Raw genomic sequence first — 18,842 nt, forward strand, 5'->3', positions numbered from 1 at the left:
GAGAAGTAAGGCGGGGGCTCCCCCTGCTGTTCATAAGTATGATTGTTTCCGTGCTCAGCAGTTAGGGACCGTCTGACAATTCCTATCCACAGCAGTAAATGAAGGGAGAATTTCACTGCATACAGTCAGGTTTCTTATAAAAACGGTACACATTTTTTAATTAAAGTATATTGGAAATAAGTTTCTTTTTCATTAAAGAATGTAAAAATGGGATGTTATTTTTTTGCCTTTACATGCCCTTTAAATTCAAGTTGAAAACACATTGTATGTCTGTAGAAATAAGTCAAATCAACTGGACTTGCTGTGTTTTTTCTTTGAAGACGTTTCACCAGTCATCCAACTGGCTTACTCAGTTCAGAATAACTTGCAAATAGGATCTTCCTTCAGGTATATATCCTTTGGAATGTTGCTCCAATCAGCATAATCGGTTTATCATAATCAGCAAGAATGTCATGAAGTTAGATGTTGATTATATTAGCATGATTGGAGTTTTGATGTGTTATTAAACCTTCCAGGGAAAGATGTCAAAACAACATTGTATGTGGCAGACAATAGCTGTTGCACCCCCCGCCTCTAGTCAAACTTGGTTTTTCAGTTTTTACATATATATATATGGCTTCTTTCACACTTCTTTTGAACCAGTCGCTCTCCTGGTCTAGAATCTGGACTTGGCAGTCTTCAAACGTGTGTCCTTCTTCTTTTAGATGTAGGTACACGGCTGAGTTCTGAATTGAGAAAGCCAGTTGGATGACTGGTGAAACGTCTTCAAGGAATAAAACATCTAGGGGCCCATTTACTTAGCTCGAGTGAAGGAATAGAATAAAAAATTTTGAATTTCAATGATTTTTTTGGCTACTTCGAACATCGAATTGGCTACTTCGATCTTCGACTACGACTTTGACTTCGAATCGAATGATTCGAACTAAAAATCGTTCGACTATTCGACCATTCGATAGTCGAAGTACTGTCTCTTTAAAAAAAACTTCGACCCCCCTACTTCGCCACCTAAAACCTACTGAAGTGCAATGGGGAAGGTCCCCATAGGCTTCCTAACAATTTTTTGGTCGAAGAAAAATCGTTCAATCTATGGATTGAAAACCTTCGAATCGTTCGAAGGATTTAATCGTACGATCGATGAGGCTAAGCAGGTTCCAACGGAACAACTATTGAGGCATAACATTAATACCAGTAGTAAAGGAACACAATTCAGTTTGTGTCAGTGTATGATGTTAATTCAAGATTGGTTAGGAATACTATTGTAAAATACTGGGGTTTACTTAAGTCCGATCCCAAATATGGTAAGTTCTAACTACCCCTGTATTCCTACAGGAGAGCAAAAACGATGAGTAATTTAAGGAAAGACAATAATGATAATACTCGACGGACACACTGGCAAATTGGTAGGAACAAATCCCCCACTCCAACGGGATCATTCATAGAGAATATGTAACACACCCTTTGAAAGGGTCCAAACTACTGGTAAGGAGTGTGTTACAAGTGACACTGTAACACAGATGTTATATATTGCATAAAGTGTCCATGTGGGTTGGTGTACGTTAGACAAACAAGTTGGCCTATAAAGACACAGCTTAATGAACATAAATCCACCCTCCGCATTTATCAGCCACCTCAAGTGGAAGAGATTTTAAATAAGAACCAAGGGGTGGACGGTAATTATAAAAAAAATGAAAAGAAACAACCGTGGCAAAAAAATAGCCATGGGGTGTCCAAAGTAAGATGGCAGATACTAGCAAAAGGAAAAATGAAAATTGGCCAGGACAAGAAAAAATAATTACTACAGGGTGGGTCTTACTGGAATTGGACTCTTCAAACTAGGGTCCCTCATTTAACCTGTCCTGCTATCTGTAAATTATGTATGTTTTCATATTGTAATACTTTCCTTTACATGTATCTCTTTTGAATTACAGAGAAGAATATTGATTTTGAATAAACCACAGATTCCTCTCCACGAGATGACAGGGTAAAGCAGCTAATTACTACCTTGTTTTAATTTTGCTTCTGATCAGCCTTTGCTTTTTGGCTACTTCTCTGTTTGATATTTTTTGTTACAATGTATTTGTCACAGTTTTTTTGTTTTTGACAGCAGAGCTAAAAATGGGCTCCGTGTACACGAATGTTTGGAAGTTCAGGATATTATGGACAATTATCAGTTTTATTTAAACTGGTGATTTTTTTTAGTAATGGGAATTTTTTTTTTGTATCTACTACATATGTTAATTTGATGATGTCACTGTTGTTATCCTATAAGAATTGCACTGCCTCACTGTCAGACGAAGGGGCTTGCCCCAAAATGTTCCATCACATGCACCAATAAACATGCTGGGTTTATCCTGCTTGTAACAGCCTCGTTGTGCCGGTTTCTAATTGACTTGTTAAAGGGGTGGTAGAATTGCTTAGTATTCGCCAGTCTATTATGTTAACTTTTAGTATGTTATTTTTACTATGTTATAGACTGGCAAATTCTAAGCAACTTTTCAATTGATCTTTTTAAAAGTTTTTGCTTTATTTTTCTCTTTTGAACTTGGGAGTCACTGACCCCATCAAAAAAAAGAGATGTTCTGCAATGCTACAACTCTATTGCTATGGCTACTTTTTAATTGCTCATCTTCCTCTTCAGGCCTCTCCTATTCATAATCTAGTCTCCTATTCTATCAGGGCATGGTTGCTAGGACCCTTACTGAAATCACTAACTGGAGAGCTGCTAAATAAAAAAGCTAAATAACTCAAAAACCACAAATAATAAAAAATGAAAACTAATTGCAGATTGTCTCAGAATAACCATACTAAATGTTGGTTTAAATGTAAACAACCCCTTAAACCTACAATCAGATTCTGGAGATTGATAGGAGCTTTAGTCTATCAACATTTGGATGGTGCAACACTGCAGTAGAGGGTATGTGGTCATTAACCCATGATAACTTATTGGAGAGTCACGGGAGTAGAATTGTTAGTGCAGCCACTTCAGTTTCAAAATGATAGGCTATCGCAGTGGTCTGTCCCCCTGTGCATGGAGGGTGGGGGGTTTGGAGCAGTAGCAGAGGGGCTTATGCTGAAGGCCAGGTATGAAAAAGAATATTCATTCACAAATGATAGAGCAGTTTGAAGATCAGTTAGGTTAAGGTTTGGGGTTAAACCTTTTTACTGTCTTTTCCTACATTATACAGGTATTATCCAGAATGCTAGGGACTTGGAAATTTCTGGATAACTAATCTTTCTGTAATTTGGATCTTCATACCTTAAGTCTACTATAAAATCATGTAAACATTAATCAAACCCAATAGGCTGGTTCTGCTTCCAATAAAGCTGGCGATAGATGTTGAGATTTTTAAAAGATCAGATCCTGATCGTGAGACCACGATCTTCTCAGAACGATCGTACGAATTTACCATCAACTAAAAAGACCAATTTGCCAGGAAAACAAAGGGGAGCTGCCTGCTTGGCCCTGCAAACATAGATAGACTGCACTGGGACCGACAAAGATTTTTTGACCTGGCCAATCAATATCCTGAAAATCGTAAGATGTACGATCGTTCGAATCCCACTAACCGCACGATAATTTGGAAGGATCGGTCGGGCTTCCCTAAAATCGGTCATTCGGCAAGAAGAATCGTCACGTCTATGGGGAGCTTAAGGACTAGCTATATCTTAGTCTGGAACAAGTACAAATGTACTGTTTTATTATTACGGAGAGAAAGGAAATCATTTTTTTAAATTGGGATTATTTGGATAAAATGGAGTCTATGGGAGATGGCCTGTTCGTAATTTGGAGCTTTCTGGATAATGGGTTTCCAGATAATGGATTCCACACCCGTATCTTGCATAAACTGTAAAAAGGTTTTTAACCACTCTGGTAGATTTTAAAAATCCTGGATTTTTAAATAAGCAATATAAATTGCAAGCTGCCAGCTCAGTGGGAAATCAACCGGGAATCAAACAGTATTTTTCCTTTTAAATATTATTTACTAACCATAAAAATGGCAACCTGTGTGAATGCAGTGCTAAGCAGCATTGCCCCCCCCTTGCACACATTAACAGGGTTTCTATGTCAGTATGTAAAAATGTAATGCGAGGTATTTGTAATGTATTGCGGCAGGCTCAAATGAGCAGGAGATTTATTTTACAGGAACCTTCATTTTCCGAGAATGTTGCTATTATTTATATAGACAGGTCCAGATACATCGGTAACCTGGAGAGAGGGAGGTTGTGAGAACAGAGGGATCCATAGGGATTTTGTTGTTGACGTCAAGAAAGGGAATAGTAAGTGAGAATTTCAATTAAAGACAAATGGAATTTTTCTTACTTTTCATGTACTTTGTTAAAAAACAGTACATCGCTCAATATATTTCCTGGGGTGGCGATTTTGGTCTCTTTAGAAGTTGTTACAACTGGCCAAATGAAAGCAGTTCTATAAATGCTGATTACACTGCCCCGGGATGTCACATAAAAACTGATGCGATACCTTGTTTGACCCAAGCATGTGCCAAGATAGGGCCATAATATAATGCCAGTCTGGAGGTAACAGCAATGTGAGCTTAAAAGGAATCTCAACCCAAAAAATATTTTTGCACAATAAAGGAAAAAAAAACTTTAAGCAACTTTCATATTCAGTGGTTTTAGAGTTATTTGGAAATGTAATTTCTGTTAAAAGCTATCGGTCTTGCGGGTTCAATTTTCTGCACTCCTGGCTCTGACTCTGAAAACGTATTGAAGGCCAACTGATTAAGGCTGATGCCACATTGGGCTGATCACATCCTGTGGGAAAAAATAGTGCTTGGCAGCTGAAATCTGCCATGTTGGTCTGTATCCAGGCTGATTCAATGGTTCCGGATGCAGGCAAGGAAGAAGGCTGATGCCAATGTAGGGGCTGATTCTTAAGACCTAATACCCCATACCCCTCCCCCAAGCTCCCTCCCCAGCTGTGAGGTCCACCCAGCGCAGCAACCCCCTCTGCCCTCCTCTCCCCCAGCAGTTACATTGTTGCGTACCTTCATCTCTCTTCATGTGGCCGTGATCAGGCCAAGGGGAGGTTGGATGGCAGCACCCAGGGCTTTAGCGGGAGTGAGTCTGGGTTGGTAGGGCCTACGAGAGCCTGAGCCCACTGGGTTCCAACAAGCCCAGTTCAACCCTGGTCCTGCCTGGTTTTTCTAATTTGGAAAACTGGGCAGCAGTTTTGACTCAGACAGCTGGGGTCACTGACCCCATCAAAAAAACATATGCTTTGTATTCAGGACCTCTCCTATTTATATTGAAATCTCTTATTTAAATCAATGCATGGTTACTAGGGTAATCTGGACACTAGCAATCGGACTGCTGAAACTGCAACTGGACAGCTGCTGATTGACAACTAGAAGCCCCTATGTGGACTGGCAACAAGAGTCTCAGGGGCAAATTCACTAACCTCGGGAAATTCGTCAGCGATGGCTTCGCTCACATCACCACACTTTGTCAGGTGAAAATTTGCCAGGACAACACTAATTCACTGAAATGCGAAGTTGCGTCCATGGCGCAAAACGATGGCGAAGTTCGTTAACGTTAATTCGGCAAGCAAAGCGAAGTTGCGCTAGCGTTGGCTAATTTGCATATGGCGGGAAGTGAAATTTCAATGGACGTTTATGTTGCAATAAATACATTACACTACACAAGTCCAGGGAACCTTAATAATAGAAAGTAGAGTTGGTATAATGCCCTACACATGAGCCCAGTGTATAGTTTATGTGCCATATGTAAGGAAATGTAGGGGGGAAGCCAGGTACCCTAAAAAAAACTTACGATCTTTTTCAGCCTATCACCCTGAAAAACTGAAAAGTCACCAGCGTTTTTTGGGCTTTTTTTAAAAATTTTTTTGAGGAACTCCTATCTACTCTGTTGCACTTTGCCTGGTCTGAAGTGGCAAAGGCAAGTCTGGCGCAAGAGGTAACATTCATTAAAAACTGCATCTTACTGAATTTGCGTAGTTACGTCCATTCGCCAGAGTGAAAATTCTTCTGACGCTAGAGTGCGAAGTAGCACTAGAGTCTATCACCTTCGTTAGCGAATTTACGCCAGTGCCCGTTATTAAATCTGTGAAGTCCCAAAACTACGTCACGCTGGCGAATTTTCGCCAGCGTTAGTCACTTCACCCTTTAGTGAATTGGCCCCTCTGTTTGGTAGTACGTCTGGTTTAATGCAACTAAAACTTGCCTTCAAGCCTGGAATTCAAAGCAGGAATTCAAAAATAAGCACCTGCTTTGAGGCCCCTGGGAGCAAAATCCAAGGGATTAGTGAGCAACATATTGCTGAAGAGTCACTGCTCTTTATCATACTAAAATAAACTCCAACCCCTTTTATTATGAGATGGAATCATGGCAGTTGTAGCCCAGCAACATTCGAGTGCAACAAATGTTATATGTCCCATTTAAGTCCATAATTACAGCTGATGATAATAACCACCAAAATATAAGATGAAACATTGTGTATGACAATAAACAAAATGACTAATATGTGCAAGTATAATATACACTCTAAAGAGTTCTAGAACAATTGTCAGTCTCCAGATACAAACAAGAGGTATATGGATATATATGACCATGAAATAAATGTGCATCTTGCATATGTCAGATAAACTAGAACTTGCTATTATTTAAAGGACAACCTGATAAAGTTTCTCAGTCGCAGCAACACATAAATCAGACCGACGACACTCCAAAAGGCGTTTATAAATCTCTGGCTCTCAAATGACCCCTTGAGACTGAATGAATATGTTCCATAATATGCGCACACATATGCCTACCTTACTTATGGCTTAATCAATAATTAATTATCACCCATACACTTCATATTTGTATTTTGGACTTTGTAGTCCTTTTTTAGAATTTATGGTATAGTGGCTAGAAATGCATTACTGATATTTTATACTATATTACATAATGTTTTAACTCTTCGGTGTCAGCAAGAATCAGATGCTGAGGGGTTAATATCTTTTTTTATATTAATGTGCTGTAAAGTTGGTGCTTCTGTTGTGCCTAAGGAAGAGGCTGAATTGCCACTAAATGGGGCAAGCACCTTACTTTACCAGTTTGTGTATCATGTCCAATGTTGTTGATTTGGGTTTAAAGGAGAAAGAAACCCATGTACACTCCCTTCCCGAAAAACACACCTCTGGGCTCCCCAAAAACAGTCCTTTTGTGACTGGCAGGCAACATCTTGCGCCACTTAAAGGGGTGCTTCAACTTTACATTAAGGGACGAATTCACCAAGGGTCGAATATCGAGGGTTAATTAACCCTCGATATTCGACTGGGAATTAAAATCCATCGACTTCGAATATCGAAGTCGAAGGATTTTAGCGCAAATATTTTGATCGAACGATCGAAGGAATAATCCTTCGATCAAACGATTAAATCCTTCGAATCGAATAATTCGAAGGATTTTAATCCAACGATCAAAGGATTATCCTTCGACCAAAAAAACTTAGGCAAGCCTATGGGGACCTTCCCCATAGGCTAACATTGGGTTCAGTAGGTTTTAGATGGCGAACTAGGGAGTCGAAGTTTTTTCTTAAAGAGACAGTATTTCGACTATCGAATAGTCGAATGATTTTTAGTTCGAATCCTTCGATTCGAAGTCGAAGTAGCCCAAAAAACACTTCGAAATTTGAAGTTTTTTTACTTCGAATCCTTCACTCGAGCTTGGTGAATTGGCCCCTAAGTATAACTATGTTGTAGAATCTCTAATTGGCCTTCATTTTTTCTTTTTTTATACTTTCTGAATTATTTACCTTCTTCTTCTAGCTCTTTCCAGCTTCCACATTGGGGTCACTGACCCCATCTAAAAACAAATACTCTGTAAGGCTACACATGTATTGTTATTGCGAATTTTTATTACTCATCTTTCTATTCCGGTCCTCTCCTATTCATATTCCAGTCTCTCATTCAAATCAGTGACAAATTTCTAGTGTCATTTGGACCCCAGCAACCTCATTGCTGAAACTGCAAACTGGAGAACTGCTGAATAAAAAGTTAAATAGCTCCAACGCCACAAATAATAAAAAATGAAAACCTCAAATAGCAAATCATACTAAATTAGGTGAACAGTGCTTTAAGCTGCAGAAAATGCCAAAGCCTGGACAATTCTGATCTTTGTTCTTTAAGTAAATTTGAAGATTTTTTCTAGATCTTTACTTCTGGTATTACAGGAAAGCTTTCTTTAGTGTTGCTAGCCATAGTCACAGTGTGAGTGATTAGTGAATTACAATCCCCATCCTCACGGATGAAGTGCAATAAAAAAGAATTAAGACAAAAGACCCCCATACATGGGCCGACAAAAGCTGCCGACAGACCGATGTCGGCAGGTAAATGGTGCGGCCAACCAATGGGCTTCCCTGATCGATATCTGGCCGAAAGTCGGCCAGATGTCGATCGAGCAGGGTAAAAAATTCTGTCAGATCAGGGCCCTAATATACCCATCACAGTTACCTGTTTCTTCAAAAAGCAAGAATAAATGCCATTTTCTCTGCTGAAATCCAGCTGTTTAACAGTTCTTCTCTTTCTGCATCATTTGAAATCCTATCAGGGAAGGAGGGACTAAACACTGATGTTACAAATTGTAACAACTTTCTCCACAGCTTACAGACAGCATGCAGGAACTACATAACCCACAATGCATTGCACTGGGATGTTCTTTTCCTTATTGAAATCACATGTGCCGGGAATTGTGGGGTTTGGAGGATGCAGGCTGAGGACAGATGGCTGTTGATACAAAGTAACAGTAGTCAGCCAGCTCAGCAAAGTAGTCAGACAGATCAGCAGCAGAGCAGAGGGCTAGGCTTAAGGTGGCCATACACGGGCAGATAAAGCTGCCGATATCGGTCATTTAGACCAATTTGACAGCTTATCTGCCCGTGTATGGGGGCTTCCGACGGGACTTCCCGATCGATATCTGGCCACGATATCGATCGGGAAGGTTGGATTTTTACCCGACCGACCCGTCGGGGGCCGCTTGGCGCATCGTAATTCGATTGTTCTGCCATAAGGCCGAACGTTCAAATTACCCCCGATATAGCCATGCAGTTTAGTGGCATATCGGGGAAAGATCCGCTCGTTTGGCGATGTCGCCAAACGAGCGGATCTTGGAGTCTATGGCCACCTTTAGGGAACTGTTCCAAACCATTAAAAATCCTGAAAAGTCTGCATATTTTTTCATTGATGTATATTGCAAAGTTGCTTGAAATTATGTTTACTTTTCAAAAAGCTTAAGTTATGTTTTTGTGGAGTTCCCTTTTAAAGGTGAGCCAATCCTTTAAACAAGAGACTGAAAGATAACCAGGGTCTAACCAGAAAGATAAATAATTAAAAAGTAACAATAAAACAAAATTGTAGCCCCACAATACATTACATTTTTGGCTACTGATGTCAGTGACCTCCTTCTGACAGCTGCAAAGGGTAGTAGAAGAAGACAATTAAAAAAACAACTATAGTGAATAAAAATTGTAGACCAATTGAAAAGTAGCTGAGAAATAAGGCATTCTAGAAAGTTGAACAATCCCCTTTTAGAAGCTGTTTGTTGTGTATCTCTGTGCGCTTCCTTCTCCTGCAAATCGGAAAATGATTCCACTTGATTGGAATAAAGATATTTTTTAATCAGAAAACATTAGCCATATCCCTAGGAATGACAAGATTTATACAGCTTTTTTTTTTAGCTGAATAAATGCAGGAATTCATAGTGAGAATGTGAGAGCACACAAACACACAATCAGACAGCAGCAGCACACAAACAGATAGTAGCACACAAACACACACGGACAGCACACATTAACACACACAGACAGCACACAAACACACACACAGACAGCAGCACATAAACACACACACACACAGACAGCAGCACATAAACACTCACACACACAGACACACAGACAGTAGCACACAAACACACACACACACAGACAGTAGCACACAAACACACACACACAGACAGCCCACAAACACACACACACAGACAGCAGCATACAAACACACACACAGACAGCAGCATACAAACACACACACACAGACAGCACACAAACACACAGAAAGCAGCACACAAACAGCCAGCAGCACACAAACACACAGACAGCAGCACACAAACATACAGACAGCACACAAACACACACACAGACAGACAGCAGCACACAAACACACACACAGACAGCACTCAAACATACAGACAGCACACAAACACACACAGAAAGCAGCACACAAACAGCCAGCAGCACACAAACACACACACAGACAGCAGCACACAAACATACAGACAGCACACAAACACACACACAGACAGACAGCAGCACACAAACACACACAGACAGCACTCAAACACTGTCACACAAACACACACAGACAGCACTCAAACACTGTCACACAAACACACACACACAGCCAGCAGCACACAAACATACAGACAGCACACAAACACACACAGACAGCAGCACACAAACACACACACAGACAGCACTCAAACACTGTCACACAAACACACACACAGACAGCAGCACACAAACAGACAGCAGCACACAAACACACACACAGACAGCAGGACACAAACACACACACACACAGACAGCACACAAAACACACAAACACACAGACAGACAGCAGCGCACGCGCCCATAGTCACATTCAATGGAACACATGGATCGCATTAATGACCAGCAGGGGGCAGTGTGTCCCAGAGACCGAGCGAGCGATCTGATTGCCAGAGATATAATGAGCTCCTATACTCACACTGGAAGGCACTTGCCGGCTGCTGCTATTCACTTGCCTGTGCTTTATACGCTCTAAACCTGGAACCGATGCACTGATAACAATGGGAGCCGGAATAGCCCGTGGGAGGCAAAGCAGTTAGTGAAGTGTCTCAGGCGTCTTGTCGAGGCTTTGTATTCTCAATGGCGTATTGATGCTAGAAAGAGGGGGAGACAGAGAGAAATCGCGGCAGATCCGGAGATGCTCATCTGTGGGGACAAGTGGCTCCTTCAGATCTTGGCTGCGACTTTTGGAGTATTTGCTGTGATGCTGGAAGGTGCCCATCTGTGCCAGGGAAGCTCAGGGGCTGCATGGAAGGGCCACTGACTCACCACAATGCAGCTGCCTCGGGCTAAGTGCCTGTGGCCCCATAGTCACTAACTACAGCCGAGGAGCAGCTCTCTAATGAATGAAGAATGGGTATGTGCCTACTTGCAATGTTTCTGTTCTCTGACACTCAGCCTCACTGCTTTACACACATGGGCACACACACACACACACACACACAGCCTCACTGCTTGCAAGCCTACATACATCATACATGTGCACAGACTCATTCACATTGTACCAAAATACATGCTCACAAGTCAGCACACATATACTAATACTCTTCAGACTCATAGGAGAACACTAAGGGCTCTTACACACGGGCGGTTTTACCTGCGCTCCCCTGCGTTGCGCTTTCTTCCGTTCAGCCGCAGGGGAGCGCAGGAATAGACGCAGCCAATTATTGTGATGGGGGCTGTACTCACACAGACACATCTATGCGCCAGATGCAGGTGAAATGCAACATGCTGCATCCCACCTGCGTTTAGCGCTTACATGCGTCTGTGTGAGTCCAGCCCCCTTTACAATAATTGAGTGCGTCTACTCCTGCGCTCCCCTGCGGCTGAACGGAAGAAAGCGCAACGCAGGGGAGCGCAGGTAAAACCGCCCGTGTGTAAGAGCCCTAATACACTCATACATTGCTCACATCCAGAGATGAATGTGCATCTACAGATATTCTGCTCAGAGTCAGACACAAATATATATGGACCACTATATGTATGGACACATACACACAGGCATCTGATGCATTATCCATGTCCCCCTAGTGTAACTTGTGTAGTATATTGTTTGATAAGGGTATGTTGCATGTCTCCAAACACATGTGGATGTCCTTATAGATGGATTTGCCCCTATTACACTGTATTGTGAAAAATGAATCCCAGGCTTTTTTTTTTTTCTCAATTCTAGGTGTCAACCCTTATCGAATGCTCAGTGGATCAGCTGTTTCTGTGCTGTTTGCCCTGTTGATGATCATGGCAGCATCCTCCTCTGCTGAACGCGGGTGCCCTAAAGGATGTAGGTGCGATGGCAAAATGTTTTATTGTGAGTCTCAGAAACTGCAGGACGTTCCTTCGTCTGTCTCCACAGGCTGCATAGGGCTGTCCCTTCGGTATAACAGCCTTCACCTGCTGAAATTCAACCAATTCAAAGGTCTGAATCAGCTCACCTGGCTGTACCTGGACCATAACCACATTAGCAGCATCGATGAGAACGCTTTCAATGGGATCCGCAGGCTCAAAGAACTGATCCTCAGCTCCAACAGGATCTCTCGTTTATTGAACAATACATTTCGACCTGTCACCAACCTGAGGAATTTGGATTTGTCTTATAACATACTGCAAACTTTAGGCCCCGGCCACTTTAAAGGCTTGAGGAAGCTGCAGAGTCTGCATATAAGATCCAATTTGCTAAGGACAATCCCAGTAAGGATATTTCAGGATTGCAGGAACCTAGAAATTTTGGACTTGGGATATAACCGAATCCGGAGCCTGGCCAGGAATGTTTTTACAGGCATGATTAGGTTAAAAGAGCTTCACCTGGAGCACAACCATTTCTCCAGACTCAATCTTGCTCTCTTCCCCAGGCTGGTGAGTCTGCAGAGTCTGTACTTGCAGTGGAACAGGATCAGCCTCATAGGACAGACCATGTCATGGACGTGGCACTCGCTGCAGAGGTTGGATTTGTCTGGCAATGAGATTGAAGCTTTCAGTGGCCCTAGTGTTTTCCAGTGTGTCCCTAATCTCCAGCGTCTCAACTTGGATTCTAATAAACTCACTTTCATTGGGCAAGATATTTTGGACACTTGGGGATCAGTCACGGATATAGGCCTGGCCGGAAATATATGGGAATGTACCAGAAATATCTGTTCTTTAGTAAACTGGCTGAAAAGTTTTAAAGGACTGAGAGACAATACGATTCTCTGTGCCAGCCCCAAAGAGCTGCAAGGGGTTAACGTGATGGAAGCAGTAGGGAATTATAATGTGTGTAGTAAAAGCATTATAGAAAACAGGGAGCTGAAAAACATCGCCTGGACCCCCACCGTCCAGCTCAGCATTATCAGCACCAAGCAGGAGAACAATTACTCAGTACCTCCAACTGTCGGCATGACGGAGTCAGTCTATGAGAGTAATGAAGGGGCTACAGAATTAATCTCATTACACAAAATCATTGCAGGGACTGTGGCTCTTTTCTTGTCAGTGATTGTGATCTCCTTCGTTATCTATGTCGCTTGGAGGAGATCTCCGGCTGGCAAGAGGCACCTGCAGCAGGGATCTCTCATGAAAAATCACAGGCACCAGAAAAGCCCGTCATTAACTCAAATGACTCCATCCGCCCAGGAATTTTATGTAGACTACAGTCCTGGAAGCAAAGAAACTTGTGAGATGGTTGAGAACGGCTCGGCCCCCTGCACATATAACCAGTCAGGCTCCCGGGAATGTGAGGTGTAAATACTGGAATAAAAACCTTTTACACAACTGGTCTTTTTTTTTTTTTTTCTAAACAGAACTTGACATATTTAAGTTAAAAATGTGCATTTACATTTCTGCAAAAAACAAATAAACCTGGAATTGAGTTGATTGTCTACCCATAATTCTAGGCGCTTCTCTGACCCGCATGATGGAGCCGCGTGCTATATAAATTTATAGGAATTACAGGGAAATATCTGGCGATTTTTTTTACATTACTTTTTTGATTGAATTAAAGTGCAGTTTTTGGAGGTTTGATAGGATTAATTTGCTCTCGAAAAGTGTAAAATGTTGAAATAAAAATAATAGAGACAATTTATTAAGGGGTTATAGCAGGGGCCTAGCTGTAGAGGAAGCAGGGGGGCCTAGGAGATATAATATAAAAATAATTTATATCCAAAGTATAGGGGGGCACAAAAATGAATTTGCAGTGGGATCAGTAACTTCTAGTTGCAACTCAGGGGCACTGGACCAGTAAGGTGCTCCACAAGTTATGGGGATGGCAAAAAGGCGCTCTAGTAACTTTAAGAGCTGAATTGCTGTTTTTTGTAGTGACGTGGAACCCCTCAGACACTGAGAAGGTGAGCGGGGGGGGGAGTAGCAAGAAAGCTGCCAGATTAGTGGAGAGGCCATCAAGGCCCGGGCCTACGGCGGCATGATTTTAGGGGGCAGCATGCTACCCAACCATACCCACATTGGTTCAGAAACACTAAGGATGCGCAGGAGATACGATAGTTTTTTTAATTTCCAGTGCGCCAATCCCCATTGCTCTGGTCCTGATGATGAAAGTTTGAGCAAATAAAAGGGAGGGGACAGGGGCGGCGAACGACATTGGGCCAATGTAAATCCGGCCCTGGCCTCAGGGCAGCAGAGGGGCTAGGATGGCTCCTGCAGGGGCAAAATACTAATATTCACCCAAGACATGACTTAAGGTGGCCATACATGGAGAGATCCGCTCGTTTGGTGATGTTGCCAAACGAGCGGATCTCCCTCCGATATGCCCACCTTGAGGTGGGCAATATCGGGCTGATCCGATCATGGGCCCTAGGGCCCAACGATCGGATCCTAACGATGCTTAACGGGCGGTCGGATCGCGGGACCACATCAACGAATAGATGCGGCCGCGATCCGACGGGATTTTTTGTCCCATCCGATCGAGATCTGGCCGACTTTCGGCCAGATCTCGATCGGTGAAGTCCGTCGGGGGGCCCCATACACGGGCCAATAAGCTGCCGACACGGTCTGTCGGCAGCTTTTATAGGCCCGTGTATGGCCACCTTTAGATGCTGACTGCCATCTTTGGGGTTCCAAATCTATATAGATTTTGGAAACAATGGAAGTATTTACAATTGTCACTATGGCAGACTCCATGTGGGCACAAATATTGTAAGAATCTAATTGGGGATTTGTCATAACCAGTTTGTGTCCATTGTCCCATCTCATCATAACCTCTACCTAAAACTGGTACAAAATACAGACCCCCTTGTGCTGTCAATCATCAAGGGTCACAAAGTGAACGGCTTTAAATCTGGGCAGTAATATGGGCAGATGGAGCATAATGATGATGCTAGTAATTTAACCAATACCAACAGTGTTGGTTTCCTGTCGTATAATTACCCGTAGATTGTGCAATTAGTTTCATTTGTTTCAGGACAGAGCTGACACTTCTACCCGCATGCTCTGGGTACTCCAGACCATCAGGGTGTGGGCTTTGTCTCTTGTGCATGGCCTGTGGCCAGTGTTCAGCTTTGGCACGAGGCATTGCAGTTTGTAAGATCTGGGCACAATTAACAGGCAGAGCACAAGAGTAATCCTTGTCACCTTCTCTGAGCCATGGAGAATAAAGGAGAGAGAGCTGCAGGCAAATGTATCTGTGGTCAGCTAAATAAACTTTGCCTTTTACTTTGATTTAAACAAACTGCACAGCTTTTAAACAAACTGACGAATGTCAGTACCACTTTGAAGGACAAATATACTTTATTCATGAGAAGGCTCACAGCACAAGGAGCAATATTCAATATCGGATTCGGGAACTTCTTTCACAGTTGCAAAAAATCTCACTGAGCCTTACTTTAGAGAGATAGTGGGAGTCATATATATTCACTGGGCAAATCTGTATCTGGGCGCCAACCCAGAGCAAACAGTAAGTGATTAGCATTTTCCAGCCAGCTGCACACAGAACAAGCAAATAAACATTTCTAATACTTGCCATTGGTTACTACCCAAGTGCATATTTGTCCAGTATTGATAAATGAGAACCAATAAACCATGAGGACATGCAAGACACAGGTATAGGATCTGTCATCCAAAACAAACCAGACAGCTCTGAATTACGGGAAGGTTGTCTCCCATAGATAATTTAACATTTCAAAACATGTTTCCTTTTTCTCTGTAATAATAAAACAGTATCTTGTACTTGATCCAAATCCAAAGATGATTAGAATGTAAAATCTTAGTACAATGTCAGTGGCGCAACTAGATGTTACCCAGCAAATTAATTTTAGGGCTCCCAGCAGATCCAGAGGTTGCCTCATGAGGCCCCTTATACCTCCTGGGCCCCCTGCAGCTGCAGGGCCTGATTCCTCTGTAGTTACACCCCTGTACAATGTTGTTGTAGGAACTGTATTGGAGTCATGAATGTTTTTTTAAACCTTTAACATAACAGGACAATGTACTGGGTGGGACTAAAATATGGGTGCAGTTACCCATAGCAACCAATAATTAATTAGAGTTGATCTGTCTACTACAAATTGTCATGGTGCCATTTAGCATCTGTATTTGTAAAGCAGCACTGCATAAAGATTAGCACTGTGCATAGATAAACTGTACATACATATATCTGCCAACTGTATTAGGACAGTGGGATATTGTTCTATATATTGCAATTTAGTACAACCCTTTAAGGGCTATTCCACACGGGGAGATAGCGACGCGTTTGCGGTCGCGGCGACAAAGCGCCGCGACAGTCGCCGCGACCGGCGCAGGCGACAGTTTTGTATGGGCGCCTATGTAAAAACGCCTGTGCTAACCACACGAGGCGATGCGCTTTTCAACAGTCGCCTGAAAATGCCTCGCCACTGTTGAACGACGACTGTTGAAAAGCGCATCGCCTCGTGTGGTTAGCACAGGCGTTTTTACATAGGCGCCCATACAAAACTGTCGCCTGCGCCGGTCGCGGCGACTGTCGCGGCGCTTTGTCGCCGCGACCGCAAACGCGTCGCTATCTCCCCGTGTGGACTAGCCCTAAAAGCTGATGTTTTTGTCCTACACATTAGGGGGTCTTCCTGCAGAACATCACAGTGCACTGGTGATTACCTGTAAAATCAGTGCACTACTTTAGCACAATAGGTTTCTCCATAAATCAGCAATTAGGAGCGAGTGTGTCTTAAGGCCCCCATACATTGGCCGTGGGGCGTTTATGAGGTCCGACCACCCATTTCAGATGCCCGTTTCGGATGCATTATGATCCAATGGTTGGGCCCTAGGGCCCACGATCGGATCAACCCGTCCACTTCACTGTGGGTATATCGGGGAGAGAAATCCGCTCGAATCAGCCCGATATCGCCCACTTCAATGTGGGCACATCGGGGAGAGATCTGCTCTTTTGGGCCACCGTTACAACACATTACTCAGTCTCTCTCTATATATAATGTATTGTATCTGTAAGAAACCCCAGTTCAGGCTGTATAAAAATTATATCAATTATTGGCTTGTAGTGAGCCCAAAGTTTGTGGTTTGAAGCAGCCAATTGGCGAAAAAGATTATATAACTGAGTCTAATGGTAGGACTACTAACCCACCTCTATATCTACCTTGTTCCCCATCTCCTGTTGGCAGGGTCAGTGTGGCTGGTTGTCCTTCACTGCTTGTAAACTGTTCATACAAGGGGCTGCAGTTAGAGAGCAAGGGGGCCTGAGTTCTGCATCAGGGCAAAGGCTCCAATGACCAGAGATGTGCAGCACTGAGCTATTTTACTTGCATTGGGGGTTTTTACAAAACTGAAGTAAAACTGAAGTTTTTTTTTTCTAAACTTTTTTTTTAGGCTTGCAATTTGTTAAGGGACCTCAAATTCTCAGAAACTTTAGTTCGTATTATGGTTGTGTTGTGTTCTTTGGTATTAAGTGCCCATTATGAATCTATAGTACTATTTTAAAATTAGGCAAAATTGGCATTAATCCCAAATCTCAAAGGCAATTTAGGCCTAGATAAATCTAGTCTGTCAATGCAACAGTACTTTACTCACAGTCACACCACTGGTTGAATTAGCACACGTCAGTTCTTCAGCCTTGTTACTAGTACGCCGGGTGTAACGCCTCACACAACAGGACAAACGTGACAAACAAAGACAACAAATGAGGCTCAAACTGCACGTGTCTATGACGTCCCACCCTTTGTTCGTTTAACTACAACTAAACTTCCAGGAGAAGGTAAAAAACCCCATTTGAAGCTGCTGCCAATTTGCCTCAAATGAGGAAAAAAACCCTCAATTTGGTGTATGGGATCAATAGACATGATGTGCAGGAAGACAAAGCAGACTGTGATCTTAGACTCTGCTTGCTTTCTTGTTATACCCTTAGCCTTTTGTATCTCACGTTCAATCAACCCTTACTTACCACCATGCATCAGAAGAGTGACTGCCCCTCAGGATTTCACAAGTTGATGTTACTAAAGAATCTCATGCTGAGGAAGATAGTATCTCAGGTTAAATGTGTAGCTGATGGTGGGGTCAGGAAATACAGAAGATTTATGCAGAGGATGGAGATGATCTTGAGGTCCACGGAAATGTCCATTGATGTTACATATCTATGCTGGATGGAATAGCATGTCATTATTACTGGCTGGATTACACACTCACACACACAGATTTACCCCAGCCAGGACGAATGTAGAAACGTGAAGTTGGAAAGTTTCCTTTCTTCTGAGGCTCAAGACATGACAGCGGATCTCCATTGTAAGACCTGAGTAGCTTTACCTGTGGCCACATCAAAGTGAAAAACTTTATTTTAGTCAAGATTAAGCAAAATATCTGTTATGAACAAGAAAAGTTTTAAATGTTGTAGCAATTAGAGTTTTTCTTTGAGAAATATAAAAATATGAAACCTTAAAGGAGAACCAAACCCTTTTGATTAAAATCCCCTACCCCCTACCCTACATAAACCCCCCTCCCTGCTTCCCCCAACCTAGATGTTACACTGGGTAAATGCCCCTTACTCTTTACTTACCCCTCATTGCAGATTCAGGGCATAAATTCACGGTCGACATCTTCTTCTC

The 18,842-nt window shown here is 42.5% G+C and overlaps 1 protein-coding gene across 1 annotated transcript; it reads left to right on the forward strand.

Annotated features, from left to right (window-relative positions):
* Positions 1 to 10,591: 10,591 nt before the first annotated feature.
* LOC108697452 (leucine-rich repeat transmembrane neuronal protein 3-like) lies at positions 10,592 to 13,581 on the forward strand. The gene is made up of 2 exons (XM_041571005.1): positions 10,592 to 11,197; positions 12,014 to 13,581. Exons 1-2 carry the CDS (start codon positions 11,194 to 11,196, stop codon positions 13,552 to 13,554), a joined length of 1,545 nt encoding a protein of 514 aa, XP_041426939.1. The 5' UTR covers positions 10,592 to 11,193; the 3' UTR covers positions 13,555 to 13,581.
* The last annotated feature ends 5,261 nt before the right edge of the window (positions 13,582 to 18,842 follow it).

This window comes from Xenopus laevis, chromosome 7S (assembly GCF_017654675.1).
Source record: "Xenopus laevis strain J_2021 chromosome 7S, Xenopus_laevis_v10.1, whole genome shotgun sequence".
NCBI classification, from domain to species: Eukaryota; Metazoa; Chordata; class Amphibia; order Anura; family Pipidae; genus Xenopus; species Xenopus laevis.